At 45.7% G+C, this 22,805-nt stretch overlaps 1 protein-coding gene across 1 annotated transcript in view; it reads right to left on the bottom strand.

The window, feature by feature from the left end:
- Positions 1 to 969: 969 nt before the first annotated feature.
- The window catches only part of abcc5 (ATP-binding cassette, sub-family C (CFTR/MRP), member 5), a 29,691-nt gene continuing 7,855 nt past the window's right edge, over positions 970 to 22,805 (bottom strand). The window contains exons 5-29 of the mRNA XM_080844640.1: positions 21,719 to 21,863; positions 17,739 to 17,972; positions 16,962 to 17,135; positions 14,764 to 14,911; positions 13,928 to 14,076; positions 13,727 to 13,834; positions 12,146 to 12,472; positions 11,761 to 11,832; positions 11,012 to 11,136; positions 10,119 to 10,191; positions 9,597 to 9,800; positions 9,189 to 9,332; positions 8,913 to 9,009; positions 7,575 to 7,759; positions 6,443 to 6,589; positions 6,067 to 6,196; positions 5,350 to 5,632; positions 4,807 to 4,993; positions 4,429 to 4,518; positions 3,907 to 4,096; positions 3,495 to 3,654; positions 3,304 to 3,382; positions 2,965 to 3,078; positions 2,561 to 2,725; positions 970 to 2,449 (exon numbers count right to left, since the gene is read on the bottom strand). Of these exons, the coding sequence (XP_080700766.1) occupies positions 2,348 to 2,449; positions 2,561 to 2,725; positions 2,965 to 3,078; positions 3,304 to 3,382; positions 3,495 to 3,654; positions 3,907 to 4,096; positions 4,429 to 4,518; positions 4,807 to 4,993; positions 5,350 to 5,632; positions 6,067 to 6,196; positions 6,443 to 6,589; positions 7,575 to 7,759; positions 8,913 to 9,009; positions 9,189 to 9,332; positions 9,597 to 9,800; positions 10,119 to 10,191; positions 11,012 to 11,136; positions 11,761 to 11,832; positions 12,146 to 12,472; positions 13,727 to 13,834; positions 13,928 to 14,076; positions 14,764 to 14,911; positions 16,962 to 17,135; positions 17,739 to 17,972; positions 21,719 to 21,863 (3,832 nt within the window). The 3' untranslated portion in view covers positions 970 to 2,347. The remainder of the gene's footprint in view (positions 2,450 to 2,560; positions 2,726 to 2,964; positions 3,079 to 3,303; positions 3,383 to 3,494; positions 3,655 to 3,906; positions 4,097 to 4,428; positions 4,519 to 4,806; positions 4,994 to 5,349; positions 5,633 to 6,066; positions 6,197 to 6,442; positions 6,590 to 7,574; positions 7,760 to 8,912; positions 9,010 to 9,188; positions 9,333 to 9,596; positions 9,801 to 10,118; positions 10,192 to 11,011; positions 11,137 to 11,760; positions 11,833 to 12,145; positions 12,473 to 13,726; positions 13,835 to 13,927; positions 14,077 to 14,763; positions 14,912 to 16,961; positions 17,136 to 17,738; positions 17,973 to 21,718; positions 21,864 to 22,805) is intronic.

The raw sequence follows: 22,805 nt of genomic DNA, 5'->3' as shown, positions 1-22,805 counted from the left end.
TAGCATGGGCGTAAAGAGGAAAGGGATCCACCGTGCGAATGCGATACGTTCAGTAGAATGGGATATCCTTTTACAAGCCCAGTGACCATCCTCCATAGAAACTTTGTTACACAACGTGTAACCTTTATTCTTGGTTGTTTCCTCGTCGCCCTGGAGACTGTCCTTGGCTTGGTGGCAGCGGCGAGTGGTGTTGATTGCGGAGGGGGAGGAGTGTTCCCGGCGCCGGGGAAGGTCTGCTTACGGAAGGAGCCGATGTTGCTAAGGACCAGCTGTGGTTCAGGTCTGTGTAGTACAGCTCTCGAACCATTAGATGTCACGGTTGCTCTGCTCTTCACTCACAAACCTCTGCATACCGCACGCTTCTCATTTTAAAGGTCATGCATGATGTTCTACACAGCTTGATGTGCCAGATTATTCGAAGTCCGGGTCCAAATTATATGTGTGATCAGGAAATAAGCAGGTGCCATAACGGATCCCATAGATATAAATCATATACGTCTAGTTCAGCATCCTCATTAGCAAAGGCTTCCCTCGATCACCAAACGCGATATAGATTACACTATGATCCAATGACGTAAAGCATGACTACACCTCTAAATACACAGTAGCCTACTTACATTACCTATGACTCAGCAGATGTCAAGACTATTGGATGGTTGTGCATTGTTTGCACCGTGAAATAGCCTTCATCCCTGCATGGTGGCGAAAAAAGACTCAAGAGGACCGCAGCAATTAAGAATTGATGGGATGAGCGTTTTATTTTAGGGCAAGTCAGAAGTGTGTGTGTGTGTGTGTGTGTGTGTTGCTATCTGCATGAGTGCAATTTCTGGGTGAGCTGGTCAAGCACAGAACTAGGAAAGAGGATATTGGTGTCCCTCTGGTTTCAGATTTCCCTGCTGATCGATCCTCATCTCCCCCTTATGCATACCCGTATAGCCCATATAACACAGAAACACTCACACAAATATGTGTAACCCTAAAATAATTTTATTGTCTTTTTTTAAAGAGATGCTTTCTCCTCCATGGTCATCCCAATCCCCATCACAAGGCAATGATGAAGTCATGCTAAGGCTATAAAAATGTAATAGAAATGACATACAGACTGACATTCTGCAGATGGTCTTCTCAAAGACCCGTTTGCCATATCTGAACAATGCCAAGACAGGTTACAAGAACAGAAATACAGGAATGGAAAAGTTGGCCTGCTCTGAGCAGTGTAACACCAGCCAAAAGAAATAAACAAATTGTGCATGACTGGCATCTTTTGTAACATAGCAAGAGAAAAGAAAATACAGAAACAAAACAGAGACCTCTGACCAACAGGGGGAGCTGAGCAGACCACCCAGTACCACTGTAGATGCAAGGGCATTTGACAAGGGCAACAGCATATGCTGTTAACAGTACGCCATTAAATAAAAAATAAAAAAAGCTTCAAGAGTTAAAAAAAAGAGGAAGCAACAGCATTAACAAAAGGAAATAGACTGTAAGATCATGTACAAGGCCTCTTCACTTTGGGGGCGAGGTCATGCCCCTGGCGTGAGATGCAAAGGACACTGGGAATGAGCAGCGTGGTTTCTTTCTCTCTCTCTGAGAGACCCCTCCAGCCCATTCACAGTGCCAATCCAGCCTGCGCTGGCTGAAAGAAAGCCAAAAGCCTCTATGTCTGCTGAAGGGCCCTCCACCCAAGCCCCAGTACCTGTGACAGAGAAGGCTGCAGAGAAAGGGTCCCGTATCCCCTGCCCGCTTTGGTCGCAACCTCCCTTGGGACTGCTGCACCGAGGTGCTTGAGCCAGGGGTTCAGGGTTCAAGTCACGAGACAACGTGAGCCCCGCGGATTTGTCAAGTCATTAGATCAACTGATTAAAACAGGTAGTAAGACAGTGATGACATGAGTGGTAGAAGACACAGGAGACATAACTATGATTTTACATACAGAGTCTTTACAAAATAAACTCTGTGAAGATCTCCTTTCACCTAAATATATATATATATATGCATATAGAGATATATCCTATAAAACAGACTGTATGGAATGAATACAGCTACATGTAAACGCTCTTTTTCCCGCTAATACTTAGAACATTATTACAGTAATGATGATTTCCTGACCATTCCAGATTACAGCTATATCTGAAAAAGGCATCTCTTTCGGACAGCTCAAGGGCCTCCACTCAGGACCCTGTGGCCATGGCGTTTACCAGCGCAACCCCCCTAACCTGCGGGCAGAGCAGTGCATGGTATGTTTGCAGGAGGAGGGGAGTTGTGCCAGGGCGCTGCTGGCTGGGAGGGCTGGGGAGGAGTCCTCTCCCCTCATCTCAGGAGCACGCTGAAGACCCCCTCGTCTTTCTTAGCCCCGCACAGAGATCTTGTTCTCCACTGCGGCGAGCATAGCGCAGAAGCGAGAGTTCTCATTGGCTAGAAGTCTTGACGGCTCATCGAACTCCACAACCTGACCGGGGGGAAAAAGAGGTGGGAAAGAGGTAAGTTGACCTGGATCGTGTTTTTTGGATCAAGCCGTGAAAAACGGAACCAGAAAAAGCATTTGCAGCATGAGCTGTACCTGGCCCTGGTTGAGCACCATGATGCGGTCGCAGTTGAGCACGGTTTGTATCCGGTGGGCGATGGTCAGCGTGGTGCAGTCCTCGAAGGCGGTGCGGATCGTCTCCTGGATCAGAGAGTCTGTCTCACTGTCCATAGCAGCAGTAGCCTCATCCAGAATCAGAACCTTAAAAGAGGAACGTGCAGATTAAGATAAGATGTAAAACAGCCATGTTTAGTTGTGTCTGGTTAAACTCCATATACAGGGCGTGGCAAGAAAGGGTGAGGATTTCATGCGGTGGTTTTGTTAAGACTTTAATTCCTGGTTGCCTTTAAGACCGGTAAAGGTGTGTGTGTGTGTGTATTTTAGTGTGTGTGTGTGTGTGTGTGTGTGTATGTGTGTGTGTATGTGTGTGCGTGTGTCACCTTGCACTGTCTCAGCAGGGCGCGCGCCACACACAGCAGCTGCCTCTCCCCTACAGAGAAGTTCTCCCCATTCTCCACCACCTCAGAATCCAGCTTCAGGGGCAGCTGAGACACCTGGGAGAGTGGAGCCAGAGTTAGTGTGGATATGTGCTTGTGTAGGACACAGACAGAGAGAGAGAGAGAGAACAGAATGCTCAACAAGTAAAACCAATCTTAAAAACATTTTACGTGCTGTGCTATGCTGTACATTATTTGTTGCTGTACGATGTGTTTGAAGATGCTGGTATCAGTCTCTGAATGCAATCTAATCTAAAAGAGGCTGCATCCATTCATACTTACACACTCCTTCATGTGTGTCCTGTCCAAAGAATCCCATATAGATTCCTCTGAGTACTGGTTGAAAGGATCCAGATTAGATCTAAACAATTCCGAGAGAACACCTGGATCAGACCAGTAAATCGTTCACAACAGCCAGTATTGGAAACAGATTAGATAAGATAGAGAAAAGAAAGAAAGAACAGCCCTCTTACCGAACTGTGCCGCTGAAAAGCACAGGCTCTTGTGGGATGATTGACAGTTTGCTGCGCAGGTCAGCCAGGCCGATGTCACAGATGTTGATCCCGTCAATCTTAATGGAGCCACCACACGGCTCCACCAAGCGGAACAGGACCACACCCAGAGAGGATTTACCTGACCAGAGGGGAAGAGGGCATGTCAGCATCCTCAGAAGAAGAACGCAACACAGGCACCAACTTCCATATTATTTTAGAATATTTCCACTATTATATTTACATTAAGGAGACACTTTTATTCAGCAGCTTTGCTGGTATTTTACCAAACATTCAGTGTGTAAACCATTCCAACTGCAGTGTACAGTGGATATGACAGCTCTTGATGGTGGTTTAGCTGAAGAAGGGGTATTTCATACTGAGCTGGACTCACCTGACCCTGTCCGGCCCACGATACCGACCTTCTCTTTGGGTCGGATAGTGCAGGAGATCTTCTTCAGGACCAGCGGCAGGTTCTCCCGGTAGCGCATTTCCGTCTCGTCGAATACCACCTCCCCCTCGTGAGGCCAGTCCTCTGGGGGAGCCTTGTTCTTGATCCGGGCTGGAGCCTCCAGGGCCAGAGACTAGACGGACAGACACCAATACTTTTATCCAGGCCCTAGACATAGGTCCGTTATAAGCACGTTGTTTCACTCTCTAGTGCTTGTACAATCGATCCCACACAGCCATATCAAGTGTGGTAATCAGGCATGTTTCCAAAGAGACTATTAAACCTATATGCCCGTTTCATTGTGGGCATTTCCCCTGAGGGCATTTGGGCGTAACGTTACACTGGATAGCTTCCCCCCATTACGCTTGCTGCATCGTTTCTGGTTCCTGGAGGTGTAGACTGTGAAACTGAGCTCTGTGCTGTTTTACATTAACCCAGAGGGATAGTGACGGGTGGGCTCAGTACCTGGATGTAGTGGTGGATCCTCTCCACGGATGTGAAGCGAGCCTCAGTCTCAGAGGCCAGGCGTACGGTGAACTGGAAGAGCCCTGTGAGCTGAGAGGAGAGACCAGAGGTACAGCCGGTCACTAACTACAAGCCACCACTACCATGTCGAGAGGGACTTTCAGTTCCATTCAATATTCAAAATAAAATGTTAAAAAACTGTGCATAAAATAATTTTTTCTGAAGTTCTACAGACAATTCTACACTGGTTTTAACTCAGCTACACATTATACAATTACATGAGGACGACTCAGCAGAATAATTCTTCGGAAGCTCTATTGACAGCAGCATACAGGGTGTGTGTGTGCTTTAGTATGGGGGGCGGTGTTGGGGGCCCACCTGTACAGCATAGGAGATGGCAAGGCCAGCGTAGGCGGGCGCGATGTGTCCGTGCATGACCACGATCATCATTGCGGTGATGCTGATGAGAGCCACGCTGATGACGTCCAGCCGCACGGCCAGCCAGCGCATGGCGCAGCTGAACAGGTAGAACGGCGCCTGGTTCTGATCCAACAGCTCCTGGTACCTGAGCGGGCGTGAGCGGCTGTGGTTACATGATGTTTTTTCCCCCCAATACTGCATAAAACTGGATCAAAAGCTCAACTCAACGCTTTTTTTAAGCCTCTGAAAAAACACACCAAGGGAAGAGACCCTCATTTACAACAGTGGCGAGATTCAAAACAGAAGGAAGCCGATGCTCAGGGAAGGCCTCAGAGCCTATGCTTTCAATGTCCTCCTTTTTAAGGTTTCAAGCCTTAAAACAACTCCTTTGGCCATTTGACCTACAGTGATCTATAGATTTAATATGTCAGTTAAAAGCCTTATAGTGCAGCTGTTAAACCAAGGCCCTTGTGGCAGTAGACGTCCATAGACTTGACCCACCTGCCCAGGAACTCATCCCCCTTGCCGTAGGCGTGGATGGTGGTCAGGCCCTGGATGCTGGAGGTGACGTGAGAGAGAAAGGGCGACTGCGTGATGTTGTCGAGGCGCTTGAGCTCACGGATGAAGACGCGCGACACCATATGCAGTGCGATGAAGAGCAGCACCAGCGGCCCTACCGCCACCAAGAAGAGGGGGAAGACGCTGCCGATCACAGCCAGGCAGAAGAACACCAGGATCACGTTCTGGATGAACATCTCCGCCTGGAAGGGCAGACGCGTGTCCACTGATGAGGGAGGACAGATGGGGGAAGCAGAGTTAGAGATTGTGTTATCAGAGTGTAGAGGAAATCATTTGAATGCACCACAGAGTATTATGCAAACTCCAAGAGATGTGCACACCTCACTGTGGAACGTTTTATCATGCATCATATTTATCAGTTTTGAATGGTGGGAACAGACACCTACATGAGCCAACATTCCACAGTTTCCTCAAGACTCTATCTGACCTGGCGTGGCACAGTCTTTTTAATATGTGTTTACACTTTAAGAGAACTAGTACATTTTCATTAAAGCAAACTTATACATATTCATTAAAGAGAACTAGAATATTTTTCATAAAAGAGAACTAGTATGTTTTCATTAAAGATAACTAGTATATATCTATTAAAAAGAACTCGTATATTTTCATTAAAGAGAACTTGTATATTTTCCAAATCACCTTCATCCATGTCTTTGGAGAAACGTGTAAGGATGCGGGCTGTGGGAGTGGTGTCGAAAAATTTCATAGGGCTGCGAAGAATCTTCCGGAACAGCTGTTCGTGAAGCCTTGAAGAGGCCCGTAGTGTAACCTAGGAACAGATTCACAGGTAAGCCTCAGAAATAAAACTATTATATACCTACACACTGTGCCAGAGTGATAACACTATACATGCAGAAACATCCTTAAATCCTCTATTCACCCCAGCACACAAACATACACATTCACAAACAAATCCTATGTGCCCTGGTGACAAAACAATAAGGACACACACACACACCTGTTTTTGTTCCAAGTTGGAAAAACACACACGCACACACAAACACACACAACTCACCTTGACAAAGACGATGCCCCGCAGTAGCTTGAGCAGGAGCATGACTCCCATGGACATGGTGTAGACGGCTGCATAGTGCCTCATCAGAGGGTTGTCCCTCATGCTCTCGCTCACCACAGAACTGTTCCCTATCAGCACTGTGGTGTTCTACAGACACAGAACGAAAGAACACCACCTCAGTCCAAACATCTCTATTACACACACACACTAACATATGCTCTCTTTCTCTCTCTCACACACACACACACACACACACACACACACACACTCATTAACAGCCATGACACTGTCAACAACTGCCTGCTAGCCTAAAAATGTGTTAATTAGAGGGCAATATACCGCAGCGCTGTCTCCATATAATAGCATTAGCCACAGACCCCGAGGGACAAGCTGAATTTTTGGCTTGTTCTTGCTGACATACTTCATTCACTTGGGTAATTAAAATGAGACTCTATTTGCCTGGAGCAACACAGACTCTATATTGGTCACAAGAGAATCAACTGACTTGATTATCTGGTCCACTTCTCTATATTTGACAGGATGTATTGTGGTATTTGGTGAAATGGGGCCGGCTCCATGACCCATTAATGAGCGAACCAAGTCCCCAAAGTATCCCTCAAGCCTTCATCAAGGTCACTTGCTCATGCAATATTAATGGAGCACTCTCTACTTACACCTGTGCTCGCCACTGATTAGCTTTCCATCCAGCAACACACAAAAAACACACACACACACACACACCCCACACAAACAAAACACACTTGACACACAAAACACAAATCACACACACATGCAAACGCCACAAATAAACACAAAATTTCATACACACACAGACAGACAGAAATACCATACAAAAAAACACAAAGATACCTGTGACAAAGACAGCACACAAATAAGCACACACATGTCACATCAATATTTCAGCAGAGCAAGAGCCATGCTGTAGGAAGGGGAGAAAGGAAGCCCTCTGTAAAGGATTAGCCCTGTCTATCACTTCTACACTCCTCTCAAGAGATCAATTCCATCCTTCCATCTGGGGCTCCTCCCCAGCCCACTTCCTTCCTTTCCTCTCCCTCTCTTCCTCTCCGTTTCTCTACATCCCTCTCTCTCTCTCTCTCTCTTCCACTCTTACCCCACTGCCTTGCTTGATCCAGTAGCTGAGCCACCAGTTGCTGAAGGCTGTGCTGCCCACGTTGAGGACGAAGAGGAGGAGGATGAGGAGGAAGACCAGCACTCCTCCGGCGGCCTGGATGTAGATGCCGTACACTGACCATGGCACGGAGCCCTTCCCCCGCTCCTCCACCTGCATCAGCTGACCTGTGACCAGAGAGTTCTAGAATCAGAGTTTGTATGCACTAATAATATCCTCCTACAGTCAGTGGCGGCGCCAGGGGGGGGCTAGGGGGTGCTAGAGCACCCCCTAGATTGGCCATAGCACCCCCATAGCACCCCCAAGAAAATAATGGTTTATTTAGGCCTATTATTGTTATTTAATTTCATTCTGAGTTCTTAATAAAATGTATTGTGTGATAATAATATTTTAATCACAAAAGAAAATAACAGATTGAAATAAACAGATTGTTCACGTAGCACGACACAGACACGTTGCGCGTGAACGTGATTGTTCAATGAGTAGTAGGCTAAGTAACAGTAATCCTCGCGATCGGACAATTCTTAGTCAAGCGTTCACAAAATCACGAAAATGGATCGGTATTTGATCCGCAAATTTCCTCGAGTTGAATAAGATGTTCAAGAGGAAGAAAAAATGCAAGAGGTATTGGATTTTGATTCTGATGTAGAAGAAGAGGAACGTCCTGGTCCAAGTTAACCCTTCACCTCTACGGGCGCTGCTAGCCATGCTGCTAGCACCCTGGGTGACTTAAGCATGAACGCCCAGGATGGCCTGAAAAGACCAATATTACAAAAATGTTGTGGAAAGCTTGCGCTACACTGCTTGGCAGGGGATCTCACAGCGAGGCCACATACTTTAATCCACACACTGAAGTAAGTGAAGTATTTGGGATTACGTTATCTATAACATGCTGCATCCATTTTGACCGTCGGAGATGAACGCGGCTTTGTGCGCGTCCGTCAGAAGTAGCCTAATGATAATAATAATACAATCGATTTGAATGACGCTTTTTATGTACCCCAAAGACGCGTTAGAGATCAAACGTGTAAACATATGTGACGATATGGTGGGGAGGTGTTGTAGTAGAGAAAAATGAGACTCATATGCTATCACCCTAATTTCATAGCACCCTCAGTAAAACGCCGAGCACCCCCATAGCACCACCAGAAAAAAATCTCTGGCGCCGCCACTGCCTACAGTAAAAATGCTCCTAAAAAGAAAACATTTAAGGAACAAAAACAGTTTTATGATTGTGATTGTCGTTGATCTGGACTTTCTTTTATAACGCAACACACCAAACAGACCAGCAGGTGTTGCATGTCTAATGCAGTTGCCTACCATTGTCTTTGCTGACTGGTTTGTCCTTCTTGACTGATGCAGCTTTAGGTTTCTCTGGAGGTTTCTTCAGTGAGTTCCCTGATTTCTTATTGGGTATCTGCAAGAACACAAAAAATGCTCAAAATACAAACAAAAAAAAGCCCCACTCACCTAACACAATCTTACTTTTCATGTTTTAATGACTTCCAACATCAACCAGTAAGGTGTGTGAAGAACTGCAAAGTCTACAGTAATAATAAACCACCAAAGCTCCTGTGTAATAGCGCCTCCTCTCACCTCTATGAGGGGGGCCTCTCCCAGCTGCAGGTTGTTGAACATGGCGGCGTAATCTCCATTCAAACTCATCAGCTCCTCGTGGCTGCCCTGCTCTGTGATGCTGCCCTCCCTCATGAAGATCACGTCATCACAGTCCACTAGGTACTACACAGAACATACATGGATAGCAAACAGTGTGAATGAGTTTGCACAACCAAACCTACATCACAGACAATATGTACATTAATATTTATTTAAATATGTGTTTGATTTATACATACAAATCTGAGGCAGATGCAGTTCCACCGTTCAGATCTGTTAAGTCGTCTTTTTTTTTTACCAGCTAAAGAGTATTGACTGACAGACGTTTTTGTATAGACCAGGCTAATGCTGGGGGTCAAAGTTCACGTGTAGGGCTACGTAGGTTACCTGCAGCTGATGGGTGACGAAGATGATGGTCTTCTGGCGCAGGTGCTTCCTGATGGCGGTGTTGAAGATGTGGTTGCCCACATGGGCGTCCAGGGCACTGAGCGGGTCATCCAGGATGTAGATGGCACGGTCGCTGTAGAGGGCACGCGCCAGGCTGATGCGCTGCCGCTGCCCACCACTGAGGTTGGCCCCACGCTCACCAATCTGAAATGAACACAGTTGCGGGATGATGTAATATCTATGTGTGTATAATTACAGTATTTATACTGCATACTCAATTTGCTTTGTTAATCAGCAGGATGATAATCAAACCACCACAATTGGCACTCAGCAGTGTATAGTATAAAAAATTAAGCACACTTTGTTCAAATCTTAATGTAAAAACATTGCTTAAATTGATAGTTGAGATATCAACACAATAATAACAGAGTAATTACAGTAATGCTAATGAAAAACTCCCTGCAAATGCATACCGAATTCTGCTGTGAAAACTAGTGACACCATCGGACTGTAATATCTCACCTCTGTGAGGTCAGCATTGGGTAAGATGGCCAGGTCAGGCCTCAGACAGCAGGCGCCCAGCACAGCCTGGTACCTGTGGGCGGGGAGAAGGGACAGGATCAATCACTCGGTAATGGCACCAAGAAAGCACAACAAAGTATTCACTGTTTTTTTCACCTCGCAGAAATCAAGTTTTTGTATTCATTAGGTTGTATTTTTCACCATTGTACAGCCATGTCATGACCTTTCTACAGGTTGTTGGTGTGAAACAGCAGCAGAGAATGCTGAGTCACACTGCTGCTAATACTGCTGAGTCATTGAAGCCCGGGCCGCCACATTCCACACTGCGCTGCTAAACCACACATATCCATGACCTTCATCATCTGAGCTGTCTCTACTCAGCTGGTTGCGGCTCTCGCACTTATTAAGGTGCCATCAGCACAGGCCTGCCCAGTGACACTTAAACCCTCCGACAGGAATGCACTGGTCTTCTGGCCTGCCCTGGATTCAGATGGGCTTGGCCCGTGACTAGCAGGGATGTATTGTTATTGAATATGACCTCAGATGTGAGGAAGTGGAAACTGCATTCTACATTGGACATTTTCTTGCTGCAGTTTTGCTCCCGTGGTGTAAGTGGTCTGAATTATTTGTGTGTGATGCACGCAGACAGAACTCTGTTTGTGATCTGAGAGCACCCAGCATGAGCACTAGAATCACTTTCCATCAATCACTGCAGAGAAAGTATTCCATGCAAACAACAGAATAAAAAAGGAATCATATATGCACTGTGATCCCCCCAAAAAATATGACCCAACATGAACAGTCAGCAGCTCGGAGTCAAATACTTGACAAAGGGTGGATTCAAACCCATTAGCAGTTCCTAAAACTCTGTCAGGCCTTCCGCCTCTCCTTACCTCTCCTCCTCATACTCCTTGCCGAACAGGATGTTGTCACGGAGCGAGGAGTTCAGGATCCAGGCCTGCTGAGCCACGTAAGCAAAGTCCCCGTTCACTGCCACTGTGCCCTCCAGGAGGGTCATCTGCGGGGCGGAAACACATCGATCAGCACGTTAGAGAGACGGACAAGCACAAACTGTACAGATGCTACAGGAAAGTACAGAGGAGCAGCGCATCAGTAGTTTCTGACAAAAGCAAAGACAAGTGGGCCCTAACTGACCTGCCTGGCACAAGTGGTAGGAAAAGTGGTGGTGATGGTAATTGCCACTGAATTATTGTATTTGTCCTTAAAGTGATTTTAGTAAGTCATTTATATGCATTCTGACATCTTGCTGGCTGTTCCCACAGCAGACTTGTTTTGGTCTTGATGTAGTGCTGTATTGTCCTATGAGAGCCAGAAGAAATAGGCCATACATATACCTGTCCACATCCCACTATCTGGGCCCACTTTTTAAGTCTGCCTGGCTCCTCACACTGCCAAAAGAGCCTCACTATTTGGGTTGGACAATGAAGTCTTCTACTATAGTCTGAAAGTATATCATTTATTTTCATCTTCCCAAAGTTGAACGAATATGGAGTAATTTGACTGACTCTTAACTAATGGTATGTGACCGCATCGCATGTGATGCTGTGATGGTACTGTGTGATGCTGTTTGAGGTACAAGGTGCACCAACTCATTTCGGAGGATGGAAGATAGTCAGCTCACCTGTCCCAGTATTGCAGATATGAGAGAGGTCTTGCCACTACCCACGCTGCCACAGATGCCAACCAGCTTCCCCTACAGACAAAAACACCATGAAGTTTTTGAACATTAGTCATAAAGCATAATGCTGTGGCAAAGCAAAGTGGATTTTTTATTTGAATGGGAACAATCCTGTCATACTGCATGACATCCACTAGCTGTCAGTCAGAAACTTCTACAACCCCCTAACGCAGCAAACCATCAACCTCCCCACCAATAAAGCATGAAAAGAGGGACACAGCGCTGCGGGGGAACATATGCTAATGGGGTATACATGCAGCCCCACAGTTACCCACAATCTTCCAATTAGCGCACACGCACACACACGCGCACTCTCTCTTTCTCAGACCTGATCCACAGTGAGGTCAATGCAGTGCAGGGTCCTCTGCAGTCTGTGGCTGATGGTGGGGATGGAGTGGGGTTGGTGCTCGGGGCTGGAGGCCGCGTCGCTCAGTAGCTGGTGGCTATGCTGCTCGACCGGCTCTGGGCTCTGCGGCTGCTGCCTCCGGCGGGTCTTCCTCTTGCTCAGGCCCACGCAGGGCGTCCCCCGCGGGGTGGGCTGGGCACTGTGGCCCACCATATCCCACGCCAGGCTCGCCCCCCTAATCTCCACAGCGACCTTGGGGTCCTGGGGCTGCTCACGAATCATCTCCACCTCAGCCATCAGTAGCAGACTCTGAGGGGGAGAGCAGGAGTGAATCAGGCACAGGAATACATGCAACATACTGCAGACATATAACATCTACACAGATTCACCCACCTATGTCTGCCTATATGTCTGTAGCATGCCTTAGGAATGATAGATATTGCCTAACACCGGTAAGCTAACACATCCATTGCTGTATGGGATTCAACACATACTAATTTAACATTTTCATTTGCATCATAAAAACTCCATTTAACTTATCCGCACACCTTTTTCACACATTAACACAATACCCTTTATATACTTCCTGTGCAGATATCTCTAATTTCACACTGCATTTTTCTCCTTCCATATTATCACATTAGATGAGAATTGAGAGTTTTGAATAGAAATTCCTGGCATTTTACACCACAGGGGTAGAACCAATCCTTAAGCTGAAAGGATTGGTTCTACCAAGTATGAAATATAGATTTTTGCCGGCGTTGGGGAGAGCAGTCACTGGGGAGTGAGAGAGCCCACAGGCAGGCCTCTGCGCAGCAGCATCAGGAGAGGGGAAGGGTTCAGCAGGTTCAGCTGTACTGTACAGCTCTGAGCCTTTCGAGGGATTTGCCAGCTCGTTCTCCACCCACATAATTCCTGCCTGCCCCCAGGGCCCCGTCTATTTGACCACCCTTCCAGCCAGTCCCAACCCTCCAGCCTCCCCACCTCCCCTTCATGCTCACCCCCTCTCCTGCTCAGCATTTAATCCCTTAACGGGGGAACTGGCAAGGCCACACCCCACCCCCCACTAGGGGCTATTGTTCTAGAAGATTCTGGGCGGCTGGCAGAGAGACACTGGGGTGGAGATTCAGAAGAGGTTGGAGACGTAGTGGCGGTGGTCAGGAATTTGGCATGGGGGGTGCTTTTGATGGGGACAGCGTTGAGTGCTGAGCTGAGCATAAAGCCATGTCTCGTGTAAGAGTCCCCCAGTCCAGCTGACGCAGCGCATTCCCAATGTCCTTCCAGCTGGACCAAATTAAACACACACCTCACTGGGGCCACACTGCCCGATCCCCGGATTAGGAGGGCCCGGGGCCCCAGCGAGACACGCACAGATGTCCTGCCAAAGCCCAGCCCGGCACTCCTCGCCACATACCAAGAGCCTGCCCACTCAGAAACTATATGACAACACGGACAGAGGGCCGAGTGGGAATGAGCGCATGAGATGAAAGAGGAATGATGGTCAAAGACGGGGGAAAGAGGGACTGAAGGAACCAAGTTAGATATGAAGGGAACAGTCCTCACCTTGAATCTCTCCATGGCCACTGTTGCCTCAGACAGCGATTTCACAGAGAACGGTGTGACCTTCAGTGCAAAAGTCATGGAGTTGAAGACTGTTACAACAGTAAATGCCTAAAACCGAGAGAGAGAGACATCCTTTTTATCTTCTGCTCAACACAGCACACACCCCATACCCAGAGATATACTTCCTGCTTAGAAGCCCACCTGAGCAGCACTGAGATCGTATCCAAGCAACATGTGTGTTGAGAAAGTGGCTACACTTGCAATCACCACGACGATGGGGGCCACGCCCACGGTGACGCTCTGAAAGTAGCCTGCCCTCTCCAGGATCAATCGCTCCTCTTCACGAATTCCTGCAAACAGGACCAGAAACCTGTGGTTAAGAGTCATGATGATACAAAGCTCTACATGGAGAGTAATTCAATAAGTGTTAGAGCTTAATATGGCGAATATCATTCCCTGATACCTCAAATAGAGGATATAGACCAAGGTAAGTGGGGTAATATGGTTGTCTGGGAAGTCCCGCCCCTCTTCTTCCGGCCAATTTGATTTTGCCTCTGAAGTGGGTCTGGCAAACTTTGCATAGAAGTTCATTTCAGCATTCTCAGGATCCCTGGGACCAATCACAAACTGGCTTTTGGCTACCTGGCGCGCCATTGGTGGATTTAAAATAACCACGTCTACGTAACAAAAGCGAAAGCAAAGAGAGAAGCACAGCAAAACTATATACTGCTCTCGCGGCTGTCTTGGATGATTTCAAAGGCAAGTTTTCTTTGAAAATAGAACAGACACCTGCTCTGGAACAATTCATACAGAAAAAAGATGTGTTTGCTTTATTACCGATCGTTGTATCGTTGTATAGTATCGTTGGTCTGATTGGTTAAAGACGTGTCCAATTACGTGACTGAAGTGGACCTCCATTTAGTCGTTCGCCAGACTAACTGAGCAAATGAAATGCAGTGAAGGGGCGGGGAATTCCCAGACAAGTAATATGGAGTCTGCTGCAAACTTTTGCAAACAATCTAGAGGTCAATACTTACGGCGCACAGCCTGTGAGAAGGCCTTGACCCAGGCATACATCTTGATGAACTTGATGTAGTTGAGGATCTCGTTCATCTTCTGTACGCGGCTGTCCGTGATGGACACACCTTTCCTCCTGAAGAAGGCAGTCAGCCTGGAGCTAAACATCTGTATGAGTAGAGAGGGAACTGTCAGTGGAACGGTATCATCCTTATGTGCACCATATGTATATTTACATCTGAATGCATGATTTTGACAATCTCTACAAACGCATGTGTGAACAGAGCTGTAGTGACACCAGAGTGTTTATTCTGTGTGTTTATTTTTTTTGTGTATGACCAGGCCTGTCAAAGGTTGCCTGCATGCTTGAGCTCCTAAGCTAAGCCATGTTCATATAAATATATATTTATGAATAGATCTGTGAGATCTGAGTATGTGCTCATAAATACAGCCGCGGAAAAAATTAAGAGACCACTTCAAAATTATCAGTTTCTCTGGTTTTACTATTTATTGGTATGTGTTAAAGTAAAATGTACATTTTAGTTTTATTCTATAACCTACTGGCAACATTCCTACCAAATTTCAAATAAAAATATTGTCATTTAGATCATTTATTTGCAGAAAAATGACAATTGGTCAAAATAGCAAAAAAGATGCAGTGTCTTCAGATCTCGAATAATGCAAAGAAAACAAGCTCATATTCATTTTTAAACTACACAATACTAATGCTTTAACTTAGGAAGAGTTCAGAAATCAATATTTGGTGTAATAACCTTGATTTAAAATCACAACTTTCATGTGTCTTGGCATGCTCTCCACCAGTCTTTCACATTGCCGTTGGGTGACTTTATGCTACTCCTGGCGCAAGAATTCAAGCAGCTCGGCTTCTTTTCATGGCTTGTGACCATCCATCTTCCTCTTGATCACATTTCAGAGTTTTTTTTATGGGATTCAGGTCTCGAAATTGGGCTGGCCATGACAGGGTCCTGATCTGGTGATACTCCATCCACACCTTTACTGGCCTGGCTGTGTGGCATGGAGCATTGCCCTGCTGGAAAAAACACTTCTCAGAGTTGGGGAACATTGTCAGAGCAAAAGGAAGCAAGTTTTTCTTCCGGGACAACGTTGTACTTTGCCTGGCTGAGGTTTGTAAAAGACCATAAGGATTGAACCAAAGCCGACTGGAGGGTCTCCTAGTTCGTCTTCTCTGATGAGTCCAATTTCACAGTAGGTGCAAGACTCTGTGGCTTGTAGGCCTCTCCAGGTCTCCGTCTAACCATCAGACGACCATGTGTTGGGCAAAGCTGAAAATTGGACTCATCAGAGAAGACGAACTAGGAGACCTTCCAGTCCGCTTTGGTTCAATCCTTATGGTCTTTTACAAACCTCAGCCAGGCAAAGTACAACGTTGTCCCGGAAGAAAAACTTGCTTCCTTTTGCTCTGACAATGTTCCCCAACTCTGAGAAGTGTTTTTTCCAGCAGGGCAATGCTCCATGCCACACAGCCAGGCCAGTAAAGGTGTGGATGGAGTATCACCAGATCAGGACCCTGTCATGGCCAGCCCAATTTCGAGACCTGAATCCCATAAAAAAAACTTTGAAATGTGATCAAGAGGAAGATGGATGGTCACAAGCCATGAAAAGAAGCCGAGCTGCTTGAATTATTGCGCCAGGAGTAGCATAAAGTCACCCAACGGCAATGTGAAAGACTGGTGGAGAGCATGCCAAGACACATGAAAGTTGTGATTTTAAATCAAGGTTATTCCAGCAAATATTGATTTCTGAACTCTTCCTAAGTTAAAGCATTAGTATTGTGTAGTTTAAAAATGAATATGAGCTTGTTTTCTTTGCATTATTCGAGATCTGAAGACACTGCATCTTTTTTGCTATTTTGACCAATTGTCATTTTTCTGCAAATAAATGATCTAAATGACAATATTTTTATTTGAAATTTGGTAGGAATGTTGCCAGTAGGTTATAGAATAAAACTAAAATGTACATTTTACTTTAACACATATCAATAAATAGTAAAACCAGAGAAACTGATAATTTTGAAGTGGTCTCTTAATTTTTTCCACGGCTGTATGTATATAATGTATATATATATATAGATGTAATACTTAATAGTGTAATGGTGTATGATGTTGTCCTAGTGTCGGTCATAGATTGCCTGCATGTTTGTGCACCCTTGTTGGATCACACACGCAGACCCACTCACCATGGCAGGATAGAAGAGGATGAAGACAGCCGAGCCCAGCAGTGAGGTGGGACCCAGAATGAAGAGGTTGTAGACCATGCCCAGCACAGCCACCAACGGCCCCCCAGCCAGGAGACTGCCTACCACTGCCGCCTCATACATCCTCTGCCCATCACTCGAGCACATATTGATCAGCTGACGGACAGAGAAGGGAGAAGATGAGGGTGGGTGGTGTGGTATGTGTGAATGAGTTTGCAAAGTATGCATATTCAAGGCCTTTGATATTTGCTTCATTCCACGTAGGTATCCGTATGTGGAAAGGCTATATATTTCAAAAATAGAGTGACCTTGGATCCCATGACTTTTTGTGGAAAACACCACAAATTTCCCCTGAGGGAACTGAGGAACTTCCCTATGTGTATGTACATCACTACTTTCCAATTATCTACTCAGGTGAGGTTTAAAAATGGCTAATGTCCTCTGCAAATGTCCCGGTGGGGGAATGTGGGGGATTTCCTTAGTGTGCATTTCAATGGCTTTTCTACAGTGCACACCGCCTGGTTCATCCCTTGCACTACAGATGAAAACATCTTGTAAATGACAGATGTCTGGCATTTCTAAGCTTCATGTATTGTTTTTGTATCATCATAACCTCCATTGTTATGTATCTGACTTTCCAAATCAACCTTTTCATTTAATTATATAAATCCTACACACCTCCCTCCATCCCTCTCTCCATCCACCCTTCCTTCCTTCAATCCATCTATTCCGCCATTTCTCAATACCGCAACCCCTCACCTCTCCCATAGACTTCTCCCGGAAGCTGCGCAGCCGGAGGATCTTCTGGAAGACCATGGTGAGGATGGCACCACGCAGGCGTGCTCCAGTGCGGTAGTTGAGGGCCCAGGTGAGGGCCAGGGACCAGGACCGCACCAACTCGGTGGTCAGCAGGCCCAGCACCAGCAGCAGGCCATAGGGCAGGTCGGGCTCGCCCTGCTGGGTGTAATCCAACAGCCGCTTCACCACGAAGGCCTGTGGAGGGGAAGCAGCAAGGGGTGACAGGACACAGCACGCGTGACTGAGAGTACGGAGAACGCTCAAGAGGTGCAGCTCAGCGACGATGATGACAACAACAAAAACAACAGCAACAATATCAACAACAACACCATCATCAAAATCATCATCATCATCATCATCATCATCATCATCACCATCATCACTACGTTAGTCATCATCATAGTCATCAGCATCATCATTCACTTAAAAGGGACAGAGACGCAATCAAATTTAATCTAAATGAGCATCATTTCATAATGGACGGTTTTCTAATCATTAGAGACATTGGAAAACTGTTAAGTCTACTGAAGATAAAGGATAGCAACCTGAGTTTTCATGGTATACAACGTGCTCTCAACATTTACCTTTGGCGGCCCTTTTTTCTATTAAGATCCTTTGAAAAGAACAAGAGACACAATGAAAAATGCCGACCACGGCCATTTCGGAAACAAAAGGAGACATTGCACATTTCACAACATGACTTTTAAATGTGTTCTCTTTTTTTGCTCTCCCTTTCCATGTCTTTGCTTGCATTAGATGGATTCAAAGACAGTATACCTACAGTCACACCAGGGTTGGGGTAGAGGACGAGGACGCGGTTTTGTTTTTAACACCTGAAAATTAACATCAGCAGTTTGATTATAGGAGAACAGATAGAGGGGACAGGGATGGAGAGAGAAAGAGAGAGAGACAGGGAGGGAGAGAGAGAGAGAAAGTAATAGGACACACAGAGGGTGAGCCACTATGTGGCCACTGGTTCAAAAAACAGAACAGCCTAACTCTGAATCAAAGGTATTAAAAACACTAGCGCACACACACACAAACAAACACACAAAAGCGGTCACACAAACACACACACACACACACACACACACACACACACATACACACACACACACACACACACACAATCAACATCTGAGTCATCCTTCTCACATGCACATTGACTTTTCACTCAAGGACATTTTCACACAAACACGGGAGCCCCAGCAAACCCACAAGGTGTGATTCAACACTTGATGTTTATTTGCAACCGCAAAGAGGGAGGTTTTTGAATCTTACTGTTGGTTTGAAATGGTAAAGCTTTACACAGTCACATGAACATGACAAATGAAAGAACATAACACGGCAGGTCATGGTTCAACCGAAATGAAAAGAAAATACAAAACAGGAAAACCATTGAGAGCATATCTGAAGACATCATAGTGACAGAAATGGCAGAACTGAACAGTCCTTCATAGTGTCTGTGTGCATGTGTGTGTGTGAGAGAGAAAGAGAAAGGGAGACAGTTTATGTCCATCACTTGTTTGTGACATCACATTTTAAGTTGTTTCATTTGCTGTCCATTTTAGTGGCGATCCAGAGAGGAGGGGCAAAAGCCAAAGCAACTCCCCTCTTTTTTTCTGATAGGTGCAGCCATGTACCCTGGCCAATCAATCAAAAGCAGGCTTTTATTCAAGGCACCAAAAACTTAAAAGTTGCCATGCAAGTGTCCATTCGACATGGCAAAAATCCTCAGGGTCTGGAAGGCTTGTGATTCTATAGGCTCTCCCACAAAACTTAAATAAAACTTAAAGGAACATCAGTCCAGGCACTGGTTGTGCATTGGTTAGACATCAAAGTCCAATTTCCTTGGCATTTAAGATAGAACTTTGAAGCAAACTGTCCCAGACAGCTGGGGACATGTAGTGTGATGGCAGAAAAACTCACAAGGCATAACAGCATCCACATTATACAAAACAAGACATACACACTAGAAATCTCATCGCAATCATTCTCCTAATGGCAAAATGCTGTCATATTTGAACACATACTGTGGCATCAAAAACAAATTCATGGATTTAGATGAAGATGAGACAGACACAGAGACAGAGACAGAGAGAGAGAAGGTAGAGGGAAAAAAACTAAACAAAAAAACAGAAAGAGAACAACTCTTGATCCAGCCCTGCGTATAAAACGTGCCCTTACCTCACAGGCAAAAAAATGTTTCGCTGTTGGAGGCTCTGGGGCCCGTCTCGCGTTCTATTGCTCTCCGCAGGTAAAACGGATGCCCTGTGGATTCTAAAGAACAGCCTCTGTCACATGTCTCTCGCATGGGCCAGCAGAGAAGTCTGGTCCCAGCAGATGCCCAAACCTGCACACCCGCTTCCCACATTACCCACGTATCAAGGCATGAAGGTATCAAGGTGCATAAATGCATTAGATACATAAATCCCCCCAAAAGCTGTAGTGTTATGGGTAAATAAAAGCATATTAATATAAAACAAAATGCCTTTGATGCATAACTGAGGAGGCCGAGGAGCAGCCAAAACAGAAGTTTCAAAATAAAAGTCTTAAGTCCATAAGTGAGGAGGGCGCTAGGGACAGTACAGAATCGCTGCTCAACCCAGGGAGGGACAGTGACAGAAGCTCTCCTTGGAAAAAGGTTCTGGGTTAAACCTGACCCCCCTGTTTACCTAGCGTAAACAGGGCTAACCTGACCATAGTACGCTTACCCAATTGAAAAACACAAGGCCATGGTCTGATAATTGAAGGACAGACTGATAATGGACTGTGCAGTTCAGAAAAATAAAAACTGTGTCAGAGGGAAGGCATAGGAGCACAAACAAAGATAGAACGCAAAGAGGATAAACGAATTCTGCGTGATAAGGCCACATGGCACTATGGGTAAAAATAAAAGGCAGAAGCCTTATCCTGCAGAGATTCAAACTCATACTGAGCAGAGACCATCCCTACCTCATGCAAATTTAAGTCTCTCGTCTCCCGCATGCAAATATTTTACTACTGGCTGTAGTGCTGACCTACCAGGATTCAGAACTACTGTGATCACAACTACATGCGAGATGCCTCTAGAGGGCAGTAGAGAGGGGTACTAGTCCTTTAGCAGTGCATGGGCAGGGCATTAGGCCAATCTCAGGACTACCGCTACCGTTTAGAACAGGAACAGGAAAACTTGTTGAAATTACATCTCTCTTTACGTTGGTGTGTAATTGGGATTCATGCACTACCGTGCTGAACTATTTAAAAAAAAAAAATGGAAATAATATCTCTGGAGTTGACGGCGCCTGACTAAGAAAAAGATGCTAAATTTAGGACCCTAGCGCACCTTCAAAACAAGTCCAGTTCCCTTGGGCTGAAAGTCCGCTGATTAAAAAACGAGTGCACCAAAAATAAGAGGTTCAAAGTTACTGAACATGAAGACCTATGCCTATATCCTCAGGGACGTGACACAAAATCTCTTTTCATTTGTAAGGCACTGTTAAGGTCCTGATATAGGGACCACAATGACATTTTACTGATAAAATATCACCACACATTCTGTTGCCCTCAAAAACATTCACATACGGACCAGCAGCACATTAGCAACTATAAGCAAGGGCTTTTCATGGATCTCATATTCTAAGCTGCACTGGCCGCAGTGCATGTTGATAGAGGGTAAGAGAAGAGTGGGGTCAGACTCCTCCCTGCCCCATCAGAGACTTACCTACACACGTCAGCCGGACGAACAGAGTTGGGGGGGGGGCAGGGGCAGTGTAGAGGAGATTGGGTGGGTGCGCACACACAGATGCACGCACCCTTTCCCAGCGACTAAGGTAAATGACACAGAGAAACTAAGACATAGCATCTTGAGATTATGAGAGCCAGAAAGAAAGAGAGAGAGAGTGAGAGAGAGAGAGTGAGAGAGCGAGAGGGGTGCAGGACACTGAGCTGGTGTTACTTACTGGGCCGCTGAAGCCAGCCAGCTGGGTGACCATGAGACAGAGGATGGAGAGCAGTAGCCGGGTGCGGCAGAAGAGCCAGACCACGCGGCGCAGGGAGGCCTCGTCCCCACGGGCCCCTAACTCCTCCTCCCACAGAGCCAACAGCCTACACACGCACACACACAGACAGAGAGCGCCGTCACTAACCACATACATACATACATACATACACACTCACTCATGTATCCTTTCTATAACACACACTTACGCACCTATACTACTTATACTTACAACGCCACAGTTACGACACCCATATTAGCAGACACCTTTGCCTTAACAACATATATACATTCACAGTGAGAGTTGCAAGTTTTACTGACAGTCAAACTGTAGTACAGAAATCCAGTGAGACTAAAGCGTGCTTCAACAAGAATGTTTGTCCTGCCAGTCAACCAGCTGTGTGTTGTAGGGATTTAGCTGATGGCAGCTCTCATTTCAGATCTGACAATATAGCTGCTGTCTAGGAGATTAAAGAATATGATGTATTTGGGTATGTTTAATCAGGTATTATGTGAGACAGTAGTGAAAACAGTGGTATGTTTGAACAGAAAGAAATGTTCTGTCCCAACTGCCCAACTAATTCAGTATGTTTGACTTGTTCTCTCTATTTAGGCTTGCGCTGCTGTGAGTGCAGTCTTAATGACGTGCTGCATGCCTATCTGCCTACTTTCAGGATGATATGGATCAATGCTAATTAGCTACAGCCCGCTATCCCAAATGGAATCCAGTGGGTGAATGTGCACTGGAAACATCAGGCTAATAGCATTAGGGACCACAACACAAATAACCCAACCTGAAGTATTTCTAATAATAGTAACCTCACTCTGGTTCATATGAATCACATCATCTGGTCTTTGGAAAATTATAACAGATGATGTCATTCATCTTGTCTACTCTAATTGAATCTTCATTAACCAATCAGTGTATCCTAGTGGGGTATGGAGGATTATCGGGGCCAAAACTAAATAAATAAATAACTAAATAAATAAATAAATGAATGCTTTAACCCGCCCCCTGACTTGGTGACGGGGGATGACGGATTTATTTT

The sequence above is a fragment of the Sprattus sprattus genome, assembly GCF_963457725.1.
Source record: "Sprattus sprattus genome assembly, chromosome: 9".
In the NCBI taxonomy this organism is placed as follows: domain Eukaryota; kingdom Metazoa; phylum Chordata; class Actinopteri; order Clupeiformes; family Clupeidae; genus Sprattus; species Sprattus sprattus.
This window is presented reverse-complemented; position numbering and strand designations above follow the sequence as displayed.